The 20,312-nt window shown below is 40.5% G+C and overlaps 1 protein-coding gene across 2 annotated transcripts in view; it reads right to left on the reverse strand.

Annotated features, from left to right (window-relative positions):
• The window catches only part of megf6b (multiple EGF-like-domains 6b), a 58,439-nt gene extending 40,433 nt beyond the window's left edge, over positions 1-18,006 (reverse strand). The window contains exons 1-4 of one of the 2 annotated variants that reach the window (XM_076986319.1): positions 17,758-18,006; positions 16,825-16,959; positions 15,529-15,638; positions 9,570-9,674 (exon numbers count right to left, since the gene is read on the reverse strand). In XM_076986319.1, the coding sequence (XP_076842434.1) occupies positions 9,570-9,674; positions 15,529-15,638; positions 16,825-16,959; positions 17,758-17,903 (496 nt within the window). In that variant the 5' untranslated portion in view covers positions 17,904-18,006. The remainder of the gene's footprint in view (positions 1-9,569; positions 9,675-15,528; positions 15,639-16,824; positions 16,960-17,757) is intronic. The other variant, XM_076986388.1, reaches the window with a different exon arrangement.
• Positions 18,007-20,312: the final 2,306 nt, after the last annotated feature.

Raw genomic sequence — 20,312 nt, forward strand, 5'->3', positions numbered from 1 at the left:
AACACAGTGTATATTATTTAATGTTTAAATGAATAAAGCACTATTTTCTTATGGATCTGTCAGTAATTTCAAGTGAAAACATTTTTCAACAGGCAAACAGATAAAAGCAAACTTCCTTCAAAGAAAAATCACATGAAGACACACAGGTTTACCTTTTACCTCCGTGAACATGTACTCTGCCTCCCACCTGGCTTGAAACCCGTTCTCAGTGTCCACCTTACGTTTAGTCATTTTTGAGAAGGGGGATAGCTGAACGTTGATGTCTGCTCTGACTGCTGATTTAGGTTTATACTTTCTTGAGTGACCATAGTGCGCGACTCCGAATTTTAATGTTGCTTTGTGTTGCAGGTTTGAAAAGTGCTGCAATTTAGGCTAAAGTACTTGAAAATGTTTTAAATTGTAACTACTTCGTTTCACAACAAATATCTGTCTGACTGAACAGTTCTCTTGTATTACGTTAACAAATACGAGCCTCTTGTAATTCCAGGACGAAACATGAGAGAACGTGAAGACGTTAAGATTGGGGAAAATAAACAACCATTAAATAATGTGAATAAAAAGCGAATTATTTCGAATCATTTCGAGTATATGTATAAATATTTAACATATTTAAGTTTAACGTGCTGGAAAATGTTGAAATGGACCTTTAAAGTGACGTACAAGTGCTTGAATTCCACCTTATAAAGGTGTATGAACCCGGCAAACATGACTTTGTTCATTGCGCTGGCGGAGCCACTGCGATTACGTCATTTTCGCCGCGCGGACCCTGGCGACGCTTCGCGCTGCAGTGACTTCGCGGGCTACCGTTGCATTGTGGGGAATGTAGTGTTTGTGCGTACAAAACACCATCGGGCGGCTGTGGCCTGCGGGCCGGTTCTAATAGTAATTCAATATCATCCAGGGGGCCATAGATAATCAATTCGCGGGCCGGATCTGGCTCGCGGGCTTTGACTTTGACATATGTGGTTTAAACCATGAGCCGCGACGGCTTGCACGGGGGAAAGAGCAGCCTCGCGCGCTGTCGCGCACCTCTCGAATTTTGTAACTTCGCGCGCGCCGCACCTCAGCGCAATGAACAATGTCATGTTTGCCGGGTTCATACACCTATACAAGGTGGAATTAAAGCACTTGTACCTCACTTTAAAGGTCCAGTTCAATATTTCTCAGCACGTTAAACTTAATTAAGTTAAATATTTATACATATACTCAAAATAATTCGCTTTTTTAATCACACTTTCAAAACGCCCAATCTTAACGTCTTCACGTTCTCTCATGTTTCCTCCTGGAATTACAAGAGGCTCGTATTTGTTAACGTAATACAAGAGAACTGTTCATTCAGACAGATATTTGTTGTGAAACGAAGTAGTTACAATTTCAACATTTTCAAGTACTTTAGCCTAAATTCCAGCACTTTTCAAATCTGAAAAAGCAACATTAAAATTCGTCAGGTAAATGTTCATTCCCCTGTTTTTTATTACCACATATCGTTTCGGACAACACTGCGCGGCAAGTATTTAAACGCTTCCGCCGTTCGCGCAGGTTTAGGAGAACCAAGTTAGCCTAACCGCTAACGGCTAATAAAATAATTTAAGCAACACCTATGTAAGAGGTGAGTAACATTAAAGCAACGAAAAACCACAGTTAAGCAAATATTACCATGTGGAAGTCAGTTTAAACTCAGAAGAGTGTTTACCAGTATACCTGTCTTTCACTCACACTAACAGAACATATACTGCCGAACTGAACCGTTTGGGGCGGTCTGCCGATTTTTATATGACTCAAAACTCAAAGAGCCAATCAGGAATAAGCAAGGAAATATCTTCACGCTGTAAAGCAAAATGCATTTTTGTGATTGGTTCAGAGATAATAAAAAAAGCCGTTGCTTGCATTGTGCTTGGGGGGGCAAAGACACAATTTGGGGGGGCAATGCCCCCCTCTGCCCCCCCCCCCCCCTAGCGCCGGCCCTGGCCCACAGGATAGCCAATCACAATCCCTGATCATGGCACACCACACAGCCACCACCCAGGTCCTTCACCCTCCCTCAGGAATCCTGACTGCTAATTACTGATCACTAATCATACACAGTTGATACCAATCTGCCCTTACCTACTTAATCTCAGGTTTCTCCCTACAGTCCTCATTAACCTGACTTCAGACAGATGCCTGTTCGAACCCTCTGTCATCATCCATTTGGTCTGAAATGGCTGAAATGGCAAAGAAATGGCTACACTGAAATTAAACTCAAATAAGTGTGCACTGATCCCCGCTGTGATGCTTTCTCTTTATATTAAAATTAGCTGTTGGTTTTTGTCAAATATATTTTCCCATGATTGCCAGCATTAACGAGTTTCAAGTACATCAGAAGTTTGTTCAACTGAATGATTGTTAAAGTCCTATAAATGTTTGGTCATTAGGATTTCAAAGCGTTTACTAAAACTGCTTACTATGGGCAATCCTGAATACAGTATATATTACTGGTAGTTTTATTAGTATATCCAAACACAGCAATGAGCAAAGATGAAGGTAAAGGTAACTGTCACCATCTCACACCATCTGACAACTAACCTGCAGAAACTTGCCCATAACAGTTTTCCTCCATTCGTCCTTGTAGTGCTCTGTGTATAAACACTTTACTCTCGTGGTGTGAGAAAGGACCTGGGGCCAAAAATGTTCGCTGCTTCCCGACATGTTTGACATTCCACATTGAAGTAAAGTACAGAAAGGCCCAATATGTTTGGCAACAAGGGGGAAAAAATGTAAACCTTTATACCCTGAAGGTCTTCTGTGGTCAGTTGAAGTATTACAGGTACAGGTTAAGTCCAAGCTAGGCATTGGAAGTTAAGAGCACATTTTTTGTGAGCAGGTATGCTCAGTAATAAAAAAACCCCTATGAAGGGCAGTTGTAATATTAATTCTATACTCATTCTTTTAGGTCCACACAGTACACAATAAGTCACAAGCCTCCTGTGTACACGCTCATTCCTCACGCAGCTGGACACCCAATGGGCAGAACCCAGGCAGGAGGGCACCAGGAACAGCTTTCAGTACATCCTTTCTTAGCGTCCAGGTTTGTGCTTTGAGCACCAGCATGTTTATCAGCTTCTCACTCCCTGGACTTCTCTGGAACGTTACTTGGGGAACGTGGGAGAAATGTTCCTGACAAGACTGATTTGATGTACCGTAACAACATGGTGTTCACCTAATGGAAACCTTGCCAAACATGAAAGTCTAGGAGTGGAAAAGCAAAAAAACAAATATCACATGGCTGGTTACAATTTAAATGTTAGTCCATGGAGTTTGTGATGTTGCTGATTGCTACTGCTGATATCAAACCTGGGAGGATGTGGTACAAATGAACATAAAGCAAATGAAACCATTTCAAACAGTAAAGAGTATAGGAACTAAAACAGTCTTATCTTTTACACAGCAATAGAAACATCAGTGATATGTACACTATATGGACAGTATGTATGTATGTTTATGAGAAAATGTCCTTAAACAAAATAGTAAGAAAACTGTAAAAGTTATAGCATATAAGAGTAGTTATAGGACTAGGAGTAGACTTATTCCATCACCCTATTGCACGTCACATAATGTATGCTCTGTCTTCATCATTAGCTATTATATCATCCTCAACTAGCTTACAAAATGCTTTCCTGATCAAATGCAGTTATTCCTGCAGAAATATCTGAGGCCTGGATGCTGCTGTCAGAGTATTAACCAGCTGCTCACAAAGCAGGACTGTCTCATCAAATCCTGAGCATGAACTATACAAATAGGAAATAAGAGAGAAGTACTGTCAAATGCATTTATTTTCAAGGCCTGAAAGGTAACTGAGCTGAGTCTCTTTTATGTTTTATGTTTTGTTTACAGTGCCATTTTGGAAGAAATTGCTTTCAACTGTGATTTACAATGAGCTTAGAATGAGTGATGCAAAATGGATCCAGTCACTTTTGATCGGCACAGATATATCCCTACACATACACATATGATGCACAGAAGGACCTATTCATCCAAAAACCAAAAGCATTTTTAAAAGTGCACACTATAATGCACTAAGGTCATACCACACCAGTACCTCTGGTCTGTTTGTGGATAAGAGCAATGTAGGTTTTTTAAGGTCTAAGTTTATAGTGAATGACCCTGCTGACCCTGTTGCCCTGACATAAAGCAGACTCAACTGGGCAAATGCATCCCCTGAATGACCCAGGTCAAAGGTCACAGTAGTGGACCTCCAGCACAGCAGCCACCCTACTGCATTCTGAAGATCACGACCTCCTAGCAAATCCACCATGCACGCCTTCTGACCTTCTGAATGTGCTGCTTTTAGTGGCCTTCTGGCTTCTGACAACCACAGAGTCATTTTCACAAAGCAAAGTGATGATAAAGGCGGGATTGACATGGAGTTTTAATTTCTGTTGATTTCTGGGAACTTTTGAAGGAGCCTAGCTCAGGTTCAAGCATTCTGGTACTCACCCAGACTAGCACCCTGCATTTACAAAGGACTAGTTTATTGCTAGTGCCGTTTACACATATGTTTTTGACCTGTACATCTGAATTCAAAACTGCTTTGAGGACAAATCACCAAATCAATTAGCCAAAGTTTCAAGCTACATAGTAGTATGGCAGCTGTGATGTAAGGTAAATGTTTTAAGTGTTCCTACTCTTCTTTCCTCCTTGCCAATTCCCACCCATCAATCTCCCCATCACATGACTGCACCCAACCAATGAGGGCCAGGGCTGTCACATGCTTCCTCTAGAGCAAATGCAGCCAATCACCACATCTTTTCAAGAAGCAGCTCATGCGGCATCAGGGTGTATAAGACACAAGTAAGGACAGTGCTGTGTACCCGCAGCAGGGGCACGAGCTAGGGGAGAGAGAGGGACGGCTCCTGGACAGCACTAGGGGCTTTGACTCCCAAACTGGAAGAATGGAATACCATCCAAGATCTCCATCCAGAATAGTGCCATTCTGGGAAGAACTAAAATACCTTTTGTGCTCAGCCTAGAAATAGAACCATAAATATGGACTTCTACTAGCTGCCCAATGGAGGATGGGTCCCCTTTAGAGTCTTGGTCCTCCCAAGGTTTCTTCTTAATCTCTGCCTAGAAGGTTTTTCCTTGCCACTGTCACCCCTGTCTTGCTTATTAGGGATCTGAACCCATGCACTTGTAAAGCAACATTTGTTGTAGAAAGTGCTATATAAATAAATTTTGACTTGACTTAAGATAGTTCCCCCAAACTCACAGGTGTCAGGTCGCAAAACTGCATTCAGACTTGAAGGAGAAAATTCTGTATTTTAACCATGCATGCACTTTGTTCTTCAAGCTCTGTTTGGTAGGAGTTGTGTAGATGACATCACTATCATCATCACTGAGACTGCTGTTGAATGACATTGTTGAGCTGTATGTGTAGCTCAGATTTGCCTCAAACTACATCTGGATTCCCTAGGAATTTATATTAATACATGGATGAGAGACACATTTGACTCACAAAACCATGCCAAAGCTATACAAATAACATATGACTATGGAAAGGAGAGGTGGTGATAGTAATTTTGAGAGCATGGTTGGCAAGTTATCAAGCACACATTACTGAGGTATAATAAAGTTGTCCAACTACTGATGAACCTGCCCTGAGATGACTCTGGATCTGTAGTGCTATCTAGTCTCTAGTATTGAACCATGTATTCATGGCATAAAAATCACTTAGAAGAGCAGACTACATTTCCCATAGTGAAAAACTTTATGCTTTCATTCTGTGACCTGGCAGAATCTGACGGGGGCATGTCAAACACAGGGATGTGGTGAGCCCAGGCCAGGATTTAATCCATCAGTGCTTTTCTTACATTTAAGGCTTTTTTGATCAACATGTCATTCTCCATGACGGGCCTACAGATCCATAACTGCTGCTGTATCACTGACTCCAACGTTAAACTCCAGCGTGTGTGCTCCAGTGAAGCCGTTAATACATATGAAATGATCCTTCACCTTGTTCTCTGTGCAGCACACACCACATGTTAATAATTTCACATGGAGTACTGGATCAGTACGCCTGTCGTAAAGCCCTTGTCTCTCACAAGCTAACATGTGCTTAGCGTGCTTAGCTTTAAAATCCGCTGACTGCTAGCCATGAAGGGCGTATATTAGCGGCTAGTCGAGAGTGCTAACTCAGCCAGAGATCCTTTATGGTGTGCTCTTCTGTCTTGACTTCATCATGAGCTCAAGCCACATGAACACATCACGTCATCACCTGCTGCAACACGGCGCAGCATGAAGAGTGAAGGCAGCAGACAGGAATGCATAACCAGTCTAGGAGATCTGTGGTGCACTCACTGACTGAAGAAGGTTGCTGTGTATGGATCTGAAGGCTGCTTGATCTCCTCAAATCATAAACTGTGTGGGTTTTTTTTTATTTTTTATTATGTGCCATCTCACTAGTTTATGTTGAGAAAAATTTGCATTTGGCAAAGCAGCTCTAAGACATTACTTAAATTGATAACAATTTGAGTGATTTATGAACACACACTGTGTTTGGCAGGGCTTTTCAAAATAGTAAAGAAGAGGACTTGAACCACTGCAGTATATTGCAGAAAATTATGACAGTGCAGTTGCCAGAGACCTTCCTTTTATGATGGCAAATGTCTCCAAACAGCTGTACTTTATACTGTATCACATATTAGCAAATACACAGGCCTTCACAAGTTGAAAACAGTTGGATGGGAGTTTTTAGGGGTTATTCAGAGGTGAACTGAATTCTTAGAATCACAGCACCTAACATGGACTCCAAAAAGTTATGCCTTGAAAGTTTAAATCAGGAAATAGGTTTACCACCAGGAGCTGTAGTTAATAGGCTTCTAGAAAACAAAAAGTGACACTGACACACAAACTGGAATTTTGGGGCACGATATTTGTGGTTAAATATATATTTCAGGCCTGTGACTATAAACAAGGGCATAAAATACCCCAGAGACAAAACCACGATCATAGCAACATATCATATAAGGAAAAACATGTTGTGCACAACAAGTGCAAGTCAATAGCATCCCAATCTAAAAACTGCATTTGGTCCCTGAGCAACTCCTCTATTCTTAATTTCAAATATTTGGAACTAGCTGGGTTATTATATAAGTTATTAAAACTGTGTGCAGACACGTTCTGTGTTTTAAACTTAAAAACATCACCTTACTAGACCTTATTGTCCTCTATCAGAACTAGTGTTGCCTCCTGTCCCGGTTTCCCGGGACTGTCCCGGTTTTCACGTGCCTGTCCCGGTTTTCCCGGGCTGTCCCGGTTTTTCTTCTTTTTAATATTCGGTCCCGGCAAAAAAACTAGGTTAGTTCAAACCACAATTCAGACTTTTTCTGCACTCTTTAAATCCCCCGCTCAACAACTTATGTTCGCCACCCCCCCACCCCCCTCTCAACAACTAACGTTCGCCGCCACCAACAACTTAACAACTTACGTTCGCCACCCCCCCCCCCCCCCCGTCTACAGATTACACATTTCATGTCTTTTGACTGCATTGTCTAAGCCCCTTTTTACTATCCAATGCTAAACTGAACTCCAACAATAGCCAGCAATGACTCTAACGATCCCATAACCCCTCGCCTAAAAGCCACTACAACCAATGAGCAACTGGCACAGGTAAAGCTGAACTGACTGCATGTCGCAACTGTTTAACATCAATCATAAGGTAATATAACCATTTTGCTATTCAGAAGCTAATAGCTTACAAAAGGGGTGAGGGCAAGGCCTTTTGCAAAGCCCTCTGCCATTTAGACCAGTCAAAGGTCTAGACAATGGCAGCAGGTCTTGACATGAGGAGGAGGAGCCACGTGAAGCTGTGCTTTCCTTTACGACTTCAAATGCAGAGATGGACACTGAGGAGGCAGGGGGCCAACCAAATGAGACCTGATAAATGGTCTTCATTTAAGCTTTAGTGCCTTTTAGTCCATACATAGAAAAGCCAGAGCTGTCAGCAAGTTAACTATTAAACTCACGGTCAGACAGATCTTTTTGGCATTGCACAATTTGAATCCTTTTCAGCAGATAGAAAAGGTGATAGAAAGTGACAAAAAGGAGGATTGGCATGTTTGAGTTCCAGACACCGTTCATACTCTAATACTGTCCCTGTCAGGTCTCAGGTGCCACACCAGGCCTCATTGAAACCTATCTCTATCTCCATCCAGAGGCTGGATGAAGCCATCTGTCTGCTGACCCCCCTCCCCCTCTCAGTGCTCCACTCCTCACAGGAGCGACTTGGGTGACCCACCAGTGGATTCCCTTGCTCATCAAATGCAACAATGTGTTTTCAGCGTCAGTCTCCGTAGCAATCTCCCCAACATGGAACCATGCAAGCGGCTCAATTTCAGCTTGCACAACCACATCTGCACATTGTGTGTGTGTGTGTGTGTGTGTGTGTGTGTGTGTGTGTGTGTGTGTGTGTGTGTGTGTGTGTGTGTGTGTGTGTGTGTGTGTGTGTGAATTCCACATGCACAAGCATGGAGATGGAGAGAGAGATCTGTGCCTCAGCTTGGCTGATGAAGATGACGCGCTTAGAGTGGAAGAAGAACAAAGATCCTGATCCCTGTAAGACTTCCATTCGTCAAAGATTGTGTGACTATTGTGGCATTAAGTCCTCAAAACTACAGCAGACTTCTTGGCTGTTTCTTATATTTAAGAAACCATTCTCTGCTGGTGAGAGACATTTGAGAGGCAAATGTGTGATAAAAAGAGTTTTAGAGGAATCTGTACTTGTAGGAACCCTTGAGTTTGTGTAAGATTCTGTAATAGAACAAAATAATTCATGAAATTTGGATTTTTGAAGGCCAATCACAATCAGAAGTTATAAGCATGTTGATATACCATTTAAACCCCATGTGAGTGCCAGGAGAATCCAAGCTGCATTGTTAAGTCCTGCCCTGCTGGTTTTAGCAGCTCGTAAAACAGATGACCTTGTCTATGACGCATTGTCTCCAAAGGTTCTAAAGTTCCCTTTGAGTTCGAAGAACAGTTCTGTGTTACAAGCATCCACATTTCCACATTTCAACAATAAACTCAGACAAATGGTAGAACGAAGTGCCTGTTTTTATTTTTTTGGGAGGGAGGGTTGTCTGTCAGGAATTTCCTGGCGTGTGTGGTATCACAAAAGCAACAACATCCTCCATTACCCCAGAAGCTGATGGGCTCCTGTTCCACATTTGCAGGAGATAAAATTCTTGGCTTTGAACCACTTGGCGACAAAGACCAACAGTAGACAGAAGGAAACTAAAATTCACTCATAAGGAAATGCCACTGAAGCCAGTTACATCAATAGCAGGAAGGATGGCCAAGATGCTATATAGTTACTGTGGGTGCCTTTTATTTAATTTGATTTAATTAGTGTAGTAATAATAATAAATGATAAGTAATAAACTATAAATAATAAATTGTCTAATTAAGAAACACCCATGTCAAACAACATTAAACAGAATACCTGAGAGCATTTACTCATCATTTAATCTACAGCACAGACAGCATACAAATCTATGAGCACATGTGCATGGATGTGAACTGTGTATACTCACCATACTGACAGCTGGGTCCATTGAAGCCAGTCGGGCAGTCACAGAGCTGTGGCAGCCCCTCTCTACACCGGCCACCATTGAAACACACACCATACCTGCAGACCGCTAGAGAAGTAAACAAATGCCAGAGATGAGAAAACCACCTGGCAGCTGTCAAAAGATGTAAACGTGCGCTGCGCCAAATAGTTGATTAGGCCTCCTCAAAGTGTTATCACCAACCTGTCTGCACCTGATACAGCTCGCCTGGCGACAGAAAACAGGAGAGCTCAGCGCCGGGCTACCAGCTTCACTCAGCTCTGTGAACCATTAGGAATGCCTGTCAGGCACTGGGCCAGATCTCAAATCCCTGAAAATCCCTATCATGTGGGCCACTTCAGAGTTTACCTGGAGTAGGGCATACTGGCGGTGTCAAGCTAGAGACGTAATCTACAAAAACCCATTACAGAAGGATATTTATACTTGACAGCTTTTGTTATTTTTGACATTCTAATTGAATCATAGCCATAGCTATTGGACCTATTGAACCTCTGATTCATGCTATGATGACCCATGATTCATGCTATGATGACCTATAATTCAAACTATGATGATCTATGATTCATGCTATGATGACCTATAATTCAAACTATGATGATCTATGATTCATGCTATGATGACCTATAATTCAAACTATGATGATCTATGATTCATGCTATGATGATCTATGATTCATGCTATGATGACCTATGATTCATGCTATGATGATCTATGATTCATGCTATGATGATCTATGATTCATGCTATGATGACCTATGATTCATGCTATGATGACCTTTGATTCATGCTATGATGATCTATGATTCATGCTATGATATTGGACCTATCATAGCATGTATCAGAGCAAAAACTGAACATTTGCTTCATTATTTCCTTATATAACTGTATTACTGGTAAAAGGCTTCTACCCATAGAATACAGGCTTAGACTGCATCAACCAGGCAGAACCTCAAGGAAAGCATCCTGTCCTCCTGTTTAAGACATGTGTAATAAAAAAATAAAAATTTTAAAAAAGACATGTGTACCGCAAAGGGTTTATGAGGACACACATCCTCACGTAGGTACAATACAGGTCTATAACATACAACATTCCATTAAGTCATATCACTCAAATTTAATGGCTCTCACATCTTTTTTCTTGTATGTATATCATGGTTTGACAGTCCCTAGGTGTGCAGATATGTGTGTGTACTTGTGTGTGTTTGCATGTGTGTGTGCGTGTGTGTGTAACTATGACCAGATGTCTCAGGTGAGGAGCTCCATGTCGAAAGGAAATCACATGATCCTGAGTGCAGGACTAATTCTTAGTTTCCAGGATAAATGCTAGGTTTAAGCCTAGTGTTGGACTAAATGTGTATGATTCATCATGACTAGCATGGTAAATTCTTTCATGGCAGGACACCTCTGCTTTGAGATATAATAACAGGATCTAATAATGACTGTGACATAAAGATTAAAATTAAATAAAATGTATGAATGACATTTTAATAAATTACATCTTACATATTTTAATAAATAACAAATTACATATTTTAATAAATAACAAATTACATATTTTAATAAAAAAATAATTAATATGGATTATGAAGTATGATTTATGTTTAGGAATTATTTTTTTGGACCCTAACTGGATACAGTAATAATACCAATAAATGAATCTTACATAGTGCCTTTCACAATTATTATTATTACAGCAAGCAAATAGATTATCTCTTCAAAAGACATACATTTTAAGGACAATATCAACTTGCCCTAAGGGTCCACCATATCCAGTGCATCTGAACAAAATTGTTAAGAACACATGGTACAAGTGTGCTTTATTTTTGGAGGGAAAGAAGACATTTTCCTCCAAGATATACAAAACAGAGTGAAGGTGGGGGTGGAATTAGAGGTTGTTCCTGGTAGCTAATTGGTGCATTCCTGGCCCTCTCCATGCAATTCACTAATGCCTTAATTGGAGTGGACCTTTTAGCGATGGCCCGAGAAAAGAGGAGGCTCTTTGGGTTTCTGAGGAATGCTAGGACATATCTCTGAGACACATAAAGTATCAAGTTCAAGTTGAAGGCCAGCTTCTGTAGCTCACCTGGTAAAACAGGTAGTGTATGGGGCTACTGATACCAAGGTCTGAGTCCCAAGGAGCCCATGTACTGTAATACTGATGAAAGTCACTCACAAGAGATGTAAGGTTGGTGTGATATAAGGACAGGGGAAGTCAAAATATCTTGATTCAGTAAAAGGAAAGCAATTACCGGTATTAAACTTTCCTTAAATTATAAACTAGAAGAATGATAAATACTTTAAAATAATCTGATGCTGGACAAAAGTGGAATGCACCATTTGCTCAGCAGCAGAGCTGTTTCAGAATGCCCAAATGAGAAAATAAAAACAAATAAAGAGACTTTGGCGGTGACATTATTACTGTGGATGGGTAGTTTATGGCCAAAGAAAGGCATGCTGCATACCAGCAGTGAAACACAAGGTCAAAGCTCAGACAAAAGAGAAGTCACAGTTTTAAACATATCCCCTGCTTTTGTAATGCAATGTCTTCTGTGAGCTTACAAAGGTTGGGATTAATACCTAATAATCTAAAATGTAAATACATGCTAAACCCTTGTACTGATGCAGCATACAGCACACTTACACTAATGCATACTGTACTTACATACATACATACATATACAGTACATAGCATTGTGCCTATTGACATGTATAACATGTTAGAATGATTGTCAGAAACAGTACACTTTTGTAATAAGATATAAACTGATTCAAAATAAAAACTAAGAAATTATCATTGGATGCATTGGATTCATGTAAATTGTGAAATATTTGGCTTCCGTTCATTTTCAAGCAGAGTTTTTAAGCAGTATAAGTATAAGGGGAATCACACAGTATGCTTTCTGAGGCTTTCTGAGGATTTTTTTATTATTATTTGAATGTAATTAACAGATTATTGACTGTTATAATTAACATTCAGTGTTAAACATTCAAAGCATTAACAAAGAGTATTCTATCGTCATCATTTAGGATTTTTAATGTGTTAACTGCCTGTGCCCAGCATATTTTTTCTGATTCTTATATGAAAAAGCATTGCTGTGTTACTTCTCAACTTTCTTTGTGTATCTGCACAAATGTTATATTCAAAAATCATCACAATAACAAGAAATCTGCACCCGTCTAAGCATATGCAATCAACTCAATCTCTCTCAGAGGTGAAAGTACACTGATGTTGTCTTTTGAAGAGGTCATTAGTGAGCACACTCAAAAGGGCTGAATAGGTTCCTGAAACATTGGGTCATGAAAACATCATGCCTAACTCTGAAAGAGAAACCAACAGTCATGGGACCTCCATGGCTGCATGCATTGTTGCTCTTACAGACACAGCTCCTGGACTCGACTGCCAGACCACCCACTGAAACCCATCAGTGACCTTTTCCTCCGTGAGCGTGGATTTCTCCCACACCACCAGTCCCAACAAACCACAGCACCAGATGCAGGGGTTCAGGGCTCAGAAGCGTTTCAATACTCCTTGTCACCATCAATCAAAATGAATGTCTGTAACTTAGTTCTAACAAAACTGTCCAAGTGTTGCTACTTCTCTGTCATTGTGGTAGAGTGCAGGAAGAGGCTCTTCAGGACAAAAGAATGGAAGAATTGGCTAAGGAGGAGGATGCCTCACTAAGGATCTTTAGACTGTTGAGCGCACTTATACACAGAGAGTCAAGGAGTCATTTAGCCAATGGGTGCACAGAGCAGGAAGTATTCTTTAAGCTAACTTGGAAGTTTGCTAGGACAAAGGGACATTTACATATTACAAGGTATGTTTTGCTACGTACTTCAAGCTGAATGGGCAATAGAGTTTAGGTCTTTTAGAGGTGGTCATCCTGGACAGTTTTCCTCTTTTGACTTTTCACAAATAATCCCGTTAATCTTGTGTAAAGTTATGTTTGGTTTGCACTCAAATATACAATACAATATCTAATAATATCTAATATCTAAACACTTGAAAGAGTTCAATTTAATGAGAGCGAATATGAGAACTTGAGAAACTGCAAAAGTCAGAAAGAAAGAATGAGAAAGAAGCCAAGTGTCCTCCTTTCATCTCCTAAAATGTCCTAATACTGTTTTGTCATAACTAGCAACATCCAAATAATGACAGTAATTACACTAATTAGCTTAGCCTGACATTTTCAGCAGTAAAGTGGAGTAAAGCCTCATGATTACACCAACTCTGTACACCAGCTGCTCCTTAACACTCAATGGCGACACATCTATCACTGCGTGACAGCAGCACCCTGGAGATCTTTCTATCTCTGGACATGACCTGAACAGCCTCACGTTCCACACCTTTGTTGCTACTTCAAATCCCAGCCGCCCCCTCGGGAGCTTGTTGCTTCCTCGTGGAAGGAGTGTTCACTGGGAATAGATTGGTGGAACGGGTCACTTTGAATGAAACTCTTTGCTAATAGTCTAAAGAGGACACCACCAACAGGGGACAGCTGTGCAAGTCAGCTTTTACTTTAGGCTTTATCCTTGTTTGGTGGTTTACAGTATAAAAGTGATTAGTTTGTCTGTGTTTAGCCGGGTACAGTCTGGACTTCAGCAGATGCTGTGGAAGGGAAAGACTAGCTAAACCCAGAGACATAGCAACACACAAGAATGTGTATCTACAGAGTTTTTAGTGTGTTCAAAAACAAACCAGTGTTGGGTTGAACCAGTAGCCTAATTCTTGCCAGTATAATGAGTAGTATAACCTTCACCGTGAGACAAAGACGCCTTTGAGGACAGTGTTGGCGCCAGTAATAAGAGCCTATTGAAAATCACAACTTGGGTGATCGACTGCTGCAGCCCATCTGAGTCTCGCAGCCTTGCTAAGAGTCTTTAGTCTTTAGCCCCGACTTTTGGTAGGAAACCTAGATTTGTTTATACAGCACCTAAACTACATGTAACGTTTGCATTTTCAGAAGTGAATGTGGTTCTGAGGATATACTCATTCTGACATAAATTGATTTTTGGTGGGGAACATGAGAATTAGTTGCAGACAAATTATGAGTTTAGCTTGATACCAAAGATGGCTTCAAAAAGTAGGCTATCAGTTGAGCATGGCAGCCAAGAGATGAAGGTACACCTGCCAGAGTTGAGGATGAAGAGGATGCTCTTCAACACGGCCACTGGCTGAGGCATGCAGGCCATGCCATTGAGCTCAACCACTGTGAAATCCTATCAAAGACTTCCTGTCTGGGCCACTAGATGCAGGGTTCAACTCCTCCAAAAAGATGAACCTGGACCTTTACATGCCAAGCTCCTTAAGCTCAGTTTTGTTGCTACCAAGGCAACACCAGCTAACGGACCTGTAAAACTCTTCCACCCAGGAAACAGAGAGAACGAAGGCCCTAAGAAAATGTTCTTCCTGTTTCATGAGTACAAACTCAGTTGGCAGGTCTTGGTCTATTACTGGAATCTGCAGCATTCTAGTGCACATCTCGAACAAACCTGGACTGGGCCAAACCAGGACTGGACAATGTGTATGAGTGTGCTGCAAATATATTTTGCATACCACATGTGTGTATTGGGTTAAGTTGGTTTAAATATCTGTATTGAATTAATTTACTTCAGAGGCAAATATGTCCTTTTACAGCACACATTATCAAACAGTGTGACCTGTCACACCAGTGTAAAACCTACCACACCACAGGCTTACAGTAGAGCTGGAAATACTACTGTGTAGTATTGTGTACCAGTACTGAAATGGAATTAGTCTGAAACATTTTGAGCAGAAAACCACATTTTCTTTCCACCTCAATTACACACTGTAGTAAACTTGCACGTGAATAAATTCCATAATATATAAAACAGCACTAACGGAAGCCACGACTAGATTTTAAACAGTTTTACCAAGGTCATTAAACAGCACAGTACTTACGATACAGACATCCAGCCTCCCCATTGAGTTGAGACCATCCAGCGCAGCACTTGTGTACTGTCTGATACTCCCGCCGATACACCTGTCTATATCCGTTATAGTAAGCTGTCCTGTGACAAAGACAGTGATATTTTATTATAGTTTTTTAATTGCATTAACATCACATATGTTCACTCAAAGCACCCTCTGTAGCCACTTACACACCACTGATTCTTACTTATTCACACATATGTGACTTGGTAATTATTATACTGATTTAAGGCCCCTGACAATTAGGTCTAAGCTTAAAAGGGCCTTCAGGACTTGTCTTGGGTCATGGTTATGTTTAAGCAGTGAGTCAAATATCCGGCCCATGATCGTGGCTGAACTTCAGTGTGTGAACGCACAAACACAAACAGTGTGTAATTAGCCAAGCCAAGTCTTTTCTCTTCCACCCTTTTAATGTTTCAAACGCGTGAGACCCAAGCCCGCATCAAAGCCATGCTGCCTGCCCTGTATTTTTGAGTACTTGGAAGCTGTTACAAGACTCAGGCAACATTAGGCTACACTAATAGTCTTTGCTAATGTGCTTTAATTGCAGGCCTACAGGTTTTTAATGAGCAGGGCCTGGTTCGCTAGCAGACTAAGATCCTCCCCAAAAAAGCAGGCCTGTGTGAGACACCCAGGAGCTCCCCTCTGCAGGGCAATGCAGGACACTGCAGGCTCAAGGATTATGCCTGATAGCTATACCTGGATTCACTGGGCATGCCTGTGAAATTGCAGCTTTCCGTAGAGTGTAACTACACGTTGCACTTTAGGGTCATAATGGGAGACTTAAAGATACTTATCATAGAACAAAGGACACAAATAGATTCAGAAGACTACTTATGTGTTTTTAAGTACTGCAGGATAGAGTGTACATCTTTGAGAGTATTGTTTTAAACAATTTTGCTAAACAAGTATTCTAACTTGACATTGTATTATATGTGTATTGTACATTCTAAACTTGGCACATGTACCATAAACTGAGCATCCACAAGTACATTTAACTGCAGGATCATGAATGAATTAATTCAGTTTATACAGAAAGTCATTTAGTCATTCCAATAAAAAAAAGATTCCATGGTAAGGAATGTGAGTTAGCCTGCCAGCATGAATGAGAAAATGTATTCTGGTTTTACTAAGTCTGTAAGTGGACAGATATTTTTTAAGACAAAAAAAGACTCTCACAAGTCACAAACTTAGTATCTCTGTTACAGAACATATTTATCTTAATGGTGGTAGTGGCCCAATGGACTGATGATTGAGTTGCCTCACCTTCTCTCATAGCCCATACACCCGGCCTGTCCATGACATCCCTGCCTCCACACTTTGACCATGCGGGTGAAGGTCTGGACACAGGGCTGCATCTGGGCAACCAGTTTGATCTCCTGCTCCGTGCACACGTTGGGCCTGCCAGCAGAGCAAATGAACAGAAAGGATGACTAATGAGTAACAAGTAGTCAAGGCAGGTTTGGGCTGACCTTCTGGAGACTGACAGACACCTTGTGTGAGAAGGCAACTAACAAGTGAATATCACGTTTCTGCAAGGTCCTACCTGTTACAATGGGTAATGGCACAGAAAATTACATGACTGACTGTCGTATTTTTTAAACCCACTTAGTCACGTATATGACTCAGTGACTTAGTTCATGTTAAAAGCGAAAATTCTTATGGCGTAACAAGAACTGCACGGACATTGTGGATAGCCCACAAACAGCAATATCCTGAGTCTAGTTCAGCAATCGTATTTTATGTTCACATTATGCATATAATTCTTTTTTTATGTTTACTCCACATTTTCGCCTTACCGTTCAAACGTCCGCGTTTATGTTTCACTTACACAACAAAGTTCAGTTATGTTATGAAAGGTGCACCTGGGATCGTGAGGAGACTCAAATAGTATATGGAAACTTTTAAATTCGTTAATGTAACATTTATACGTGGTTATATCATGCTAGCCATACTTTTTAGATAAAAATCGGAATGCTCGTCAAGGTGGTGCGGGGTAAGTTCTTTCTACGAGGAGTAACAAAATATTGGGGAACACCTTCGACTGCATCTGCCTGGAAAGACTGAAATGTCACAGGTTAAGTCTTCATGTAGATGCTGTCCGACTCCGGCTCTAAACGTGAGGTGCATTCTGAGGTATAGCCATTATGATAACCCAGTTTACTACCTCTACAGGAAGGGAGAAAGACCATTACTCACATGTGAGGCATTAAATCCTTTCCATAGTTAGATGTTCCGTGAATACCGCTAATAAGGAAAATTAATAAAGGTGTAACAATAATATCCATTCTCAGAGATAGTTGCGAGCCGCCTAGAATGCTTGCATATTCTTTTATTGTGTTCATAATGTAACAAAATATTATATTTAAAATGTCTACAAGAGCAAATACATTTCTTCCATACTGTATAGTGCCCAAAGACAGTGTGAAAGGAACTTCTAGGACGTGGCTCGAGACTACAGCGAAATTTAAGAGTCAAGATATTTGACAAGGGGGCTGTGGGGGCGGGGAGGTGGGGGGGGGGCGCAGTCAGCCCGTCAGAGATACGACTCCTCTGAGACAAGTGAGAGCAGACACAAAGTGAACCGATAAAATAAATCAATACAAAATTTCAAATAGCTATAAAACAGATTTAATCGATAATAAAGAACATACAGAAAAAACATTTCTCAGAAACCGTTGTGTGAATTGTTCATATTGTTTGCTGATTCCCTCCAGCAACTTTTTTTTTTTACATTTTAGTTGGATTTTAAATGCACGGTCACTTTCTAATGAACTCAAGATACATTCCCAAAACACATGTGTAACCATAGCTTTTAATAACGACAATGCGGTACTTCACAAACGTCAGACAACACTGAAAACGAACATAGACAACACTTAACTACACCGACGATACCAAGACACGAGTGTAACACACAACGACAACGACAGAAGAGACAGGTACAACACAGATGAACACACACTCCAAGAAACACACACGGACATAAGCACGCGTACACAGACGAACGCCAACGAGTCCGAGGGAGGAGAGAGGGGCGGACCGTGACAACATGTAAACAACATTCACAGAAAAGAGATGTAGTAGCCAATATCCACACATAATGATCATTAATTATATGAAAGAAATTATGTGATAAAAATATCCATGTTTACATTCTTCTAATCCAGTGTTTCCCAGTCATCGTGACCGATGGAGTACCGCTGTATGCTATTTAGGTCTTTCCTGATTAAAAAAAAACCCTTTGTAAATGCACTTTGTAGCAATGCCATGTGAAGAAGAATGACCGATGTAACGAACATGAAGATCTACTCTTAAGTCAGTCACCAAAGGCCTGCACATGTGTCAGGGCCATGGACAGGGCAGAACAAGCATGTTAAGCATCCGCTGGGTCAGACGCTGCGGGTCAGTGCTGGTCGAGGTTTAGCACGTCTTTCCACGCTTAGAAAACAATCAGCAAACACACCTATAAAAACAGCTCCTGATATTTGATGCTACATGAGGAAGGTCTGGCAGACACTGCCCATGCCTAAGGAAAGGTTTTCGCAAGAGTTTTATATCATAGTGGGGAAAAATTCTTCCTAATAATTATAATTCTCAATGTCCCCTTTCTACCCAAGATAATCTTTCTTAAATATTCAGGATTTTTCCCAACCTTTCCAATCCACACACATTACAGACAGGTATTCTGAATGATCTCCTCTCTGCTGATTCTGGCATCTTGAGTATTCTCCACTTTCTCAATTTAAGTAATGCATTTGACACAATTAATCATATACACCCACCTTTTAGACAATGAAATTATTACAATGTTTTTTTAATGGTTTACCTATATATATTTTTTCTCTACCTATATTCCTAATGTATCACATTATATAGTGTGTTAACAAACTCACACACTGATACCTGTAGACAAGGTACTCCCCAGAGATTAGTCCTTGGCCATCTCCTACTCATAATCAATATGTTACTTCTATTCATAATCTCTATGTCAAATTATCCACAGTCATGTTCTCCATTTACATTTTTATGCTGATGACACACATATTAGCACCAAAGCTAACACTACCTTACCACTTCCTGCTTCATGTTCTTGCATCTAAAATCTCAATTAGTGGGTAAGAATAAATGTACTTAAATTAAATGCAGGCAAAACAGAAGTTTTAATTATTAGTTCTAAAATAAAGTCTTGTATCTCCCTACGTAGCTGAACATCTACACTGATCCTGCCCTGTCCATGCACTTGGTGCAGGTCCTTTCCATCCTTAAGTTCAGAGTGGCCTCAGGGGGTAGATCCTTTAGTGTCATAGCCCCAAAACTATGGTACACTTTACCACAGTTTCTTCTTCTCTGCTCTTCAACTTCATCTTTCAAATCTCATCTTCAAAAATACCTCTTCTCTCAGCATTTCAACATTTTCACATTTCTCCTAATAATGTGCTAAAGGTGTGAATTATTCCATCTGTGAAGCAACATTGAGTAACAACTCAGTACCAACACTTTTCATTATTAGCTTTAAATTCTTTAGGTTATGTAGCTCACTTACAATATTTACAAGTATATTACCAGTTATTCCCATTTAACAATAAATCACCAAATGAGTGGAGGTTCAATAAGGTAAACCTTAAAAAAATACAATTCTGTGAGATCTCCAAGAGTTGTCAACAGTTTTTGTTAATAATTGGACAAATATAAACAGCAAAGAAGATAAAATTGGAACAAAATAAGAAGATCATTTATGCCTATTTTATTTT

This window comes from Brachyhypopomus gauderio, chromosome 1 (genome assembly GCF_052324685.1).
Source record: "Brachyhypopomus gauderio isolate BG-103 chromosome 1, BGAUD_0.2, whole genome shotgun sequence".
Taxonomy (NCBI): domain Eukaryota; kingdom Metazoa; phylum Chordata; class Actinopteri; order Gymnotiformes; family Hypopomidae; genus Brachyhypopomus; species Brachyhypopomus gauderio.